This window comes from Fukomys damarensis, unplaced genomic scaffold (assembly GCF_012274545.1).
Source record: "Fukomys damarensis isolate Sample0158 unplaced genomic scaffold, DMR_v1.0_HiC HiC_scaffold_27, whole genome shotgun sequence".
Classification (NCBI taxonomy): domain Eukaryota; kingdom Metazoa; phylum Chordata; class Mammalia; order Rodentia; family Bathyergidae; genus Fukomys; species Fukomys damarensis.
The window spans coordinates 22,878,506-22,880,689 of record NW_022900939.1 but is presented as its reverse complement, the minus strand read 5'-3'; the positions used below and the strand labels follow the sequence as shown (position 1 = coordinate 22,880,689).

Here is a 2,184-nt window from a genome sequence, read left to right as displayed (position 1 = left end):
CAGTCGTTTCTTTTTATGAATGAAAATTTCACGGGCTGAACCACTTCGACCGCGGGGGGTGGGGACGTTTCTCAGCGGCGCGGTCACCTCGGGGCCCCACCTCTCCAAACCACCGCCTTTCGCCAGTCCGCACCGAACTCTCCGATTCCTCCTACACTGGGCAGCCGCCTTTTCTTGGGCAGCACGGGCAGGCTTGGCGTCCCCCAGCTACCGCGACCGGCCTGCCCCCTCTGACGTAGCTGCCCATATATGGTGCAATTTCCTCGCCGCGCCTAGGTGGAGCTGAGGATTCCCCTGCTGATTTACGCACCTGGCGGAGGCCCTTTTTGCCCTCTCCCAGCCGGTTCTAGCTTCGGATTCCTACTTGTACAAATCAGGACAAAATATTCCCCTAACTACCTTGTCGCACGCGTCCCGGGCGTCCCGTGTCGGAATGAAGAATGTAAAAGCTGTCTGGAAACTACAAAGGGAATTATAAGTGTGATTTTTATTACAGTTATTATTATGTACTGGATTGTTATTTCCAATGCCAAGATTCATCTCAATTGCCATTCAGTGTGACCTGAAGGTCCGCCAAGGGCATTAAGACTTCAGCTGTACTAGAAAGTGAATAAATGACAAACCAAGGACAAAAAAGTTGTAATTTTAAAAAGTTTAGGCCGGGTGTGGTGGTGCACGCCTGTGATCCCAGCACTCAGGAGGCTGAGGCAGAAGGATCGCTGTGAGTTCGAGACCAGCCTGGGCTACATAGAGAATTCCAGTCAGTCTCACCTACATAGTGAGACCCTGTCTCAAAAGGTTAAAAAAATTTATTACTACATGTATGCAGTACATACATTCCTGGTGTGGAGCTGGTACATGTACTTATTTTAACTCCTTTTTTCATCCTTTCCCCCCTTCCCTTTCCCTTCCCTTCATCTCTTGATCCCCTTCCCACTTGAGAAAGATCTATCTCTACTTCCTATTATCTTTTATTTTGCTCTTTACTTATAATTTGGGTTTCTCATATAAGAGAAACCATGTGGTATTTAAGCTTGTGTGTCTGATTTATTCCACTTAACGTTATGATCTCAAGGTGCATCTGTTTTCCTACAAATGACTTGTTTATCCTTCTTTAGGACAGAGTAGTACTTCACTGTGTGTAAATACCACATTTTCTTTATTCATTCATCTGTTAATGGACATACAGGCTGCTTCCAAGACTTAGCTATTATGAGTTGTGCTGCCACAAACATGGGTATGTACGTTTCTCTGTAATATGTCTTTAACTCTTTCAGGAAGATACCTAGGAGGGGAATAGCTAGGTCAAATGGGATTTCTAATTTTAGTTTTTTTCATGAATCTCCATACTGATCTCCATAGTAGTTGTAGGAGTTTACATTCCTACCAAGAAATGCTGGTATTTTTAAATGCTTACAATAAACAAATTGAAAAAAGAAAGCAAAAAATAAACAAGGTGATGCTTTGATATGCTGCAGATATAATAATGAAATACAGCTGTGCTACTCAGGATAATCGGTTTTCATTCAGAGCCTACAGACAGTGAAAGTCTGAGCTGAGACAAAATTTGATAAACATCAGCTTTCTTGACTGTCAGTACTTTTCCAGGAACGTGTGACTATGTGTCACCATCCTTGTTTGGAGAGTGTGTCAAAAGTATAAGTACCATCATCCTCCCATTGTACAGAAAGGGAAAGTGAAGCTGAGAGTTGTTGAAATGGGTTGTCCCAAGGTCTCTAATGAGTGGGTAAAGCAGGGGATTGAGTCAGGGCTGCAGAAGGTCCGATCCCAGGCTCAGCCAAGATTTTCCAAACTCCTCACAGCTTCATGGACAGCTCTCCGCATGTACGGAATGTTAATGTGGAGAGGTCTTCTCCGATGCCTCTGCATCCTCCCAGCCTATTGATGGAAGACTGAGGCCTGGGGAAAAGCGCTGCTAGGGTCACAAAGCAGGAAGACTGGACTCTGCTACTCTTCCACCAGTACCTTCAACTGATCAACTCTAGTTCTGCCAGGGGGTGAGGTGGGGGGTGGCGGGTTGTCCTGGGCTATTTTCCTGGAAATGGAGGCCAGGGGTCTGTGGGTCCTCTCAGGACTTAAAGCCAGAGTCCTGGGGTTCTAGTCCCAGAGCTAACATTTTCTGTCTGTGTGATCCAGGGCAGCTCACCTTCCTGGACCCCAAGT

At 45.8% G+C, this 2,184-nt stretch overlaps 1 protein-coding gene across 1 annotated transcript in view; it reads right to left on the bottom strand.

Moving 5' to 3' along the window:
• Fosl1 (FOS like 1, AP-1 transcription factor subunit) overlaps nucleotides 1-1,845 on the bottom strand; it is a 7,436-nt gene extending 5,591 nt beyond the window's left edge. The window contains exon 1 of the mRNA XM_010636174.2: nucleotides 1,822-1,845. Coding sequence (XP_010634476.1) covers nucleotides 1,822-1,845 — 24 coding nt within the window. The remainder of the gene's footprint in view (nucleotides 1-1,821) is intronic.
• Nucleotides 1,846-2,184: the final 339 nt, after the last annotated feature.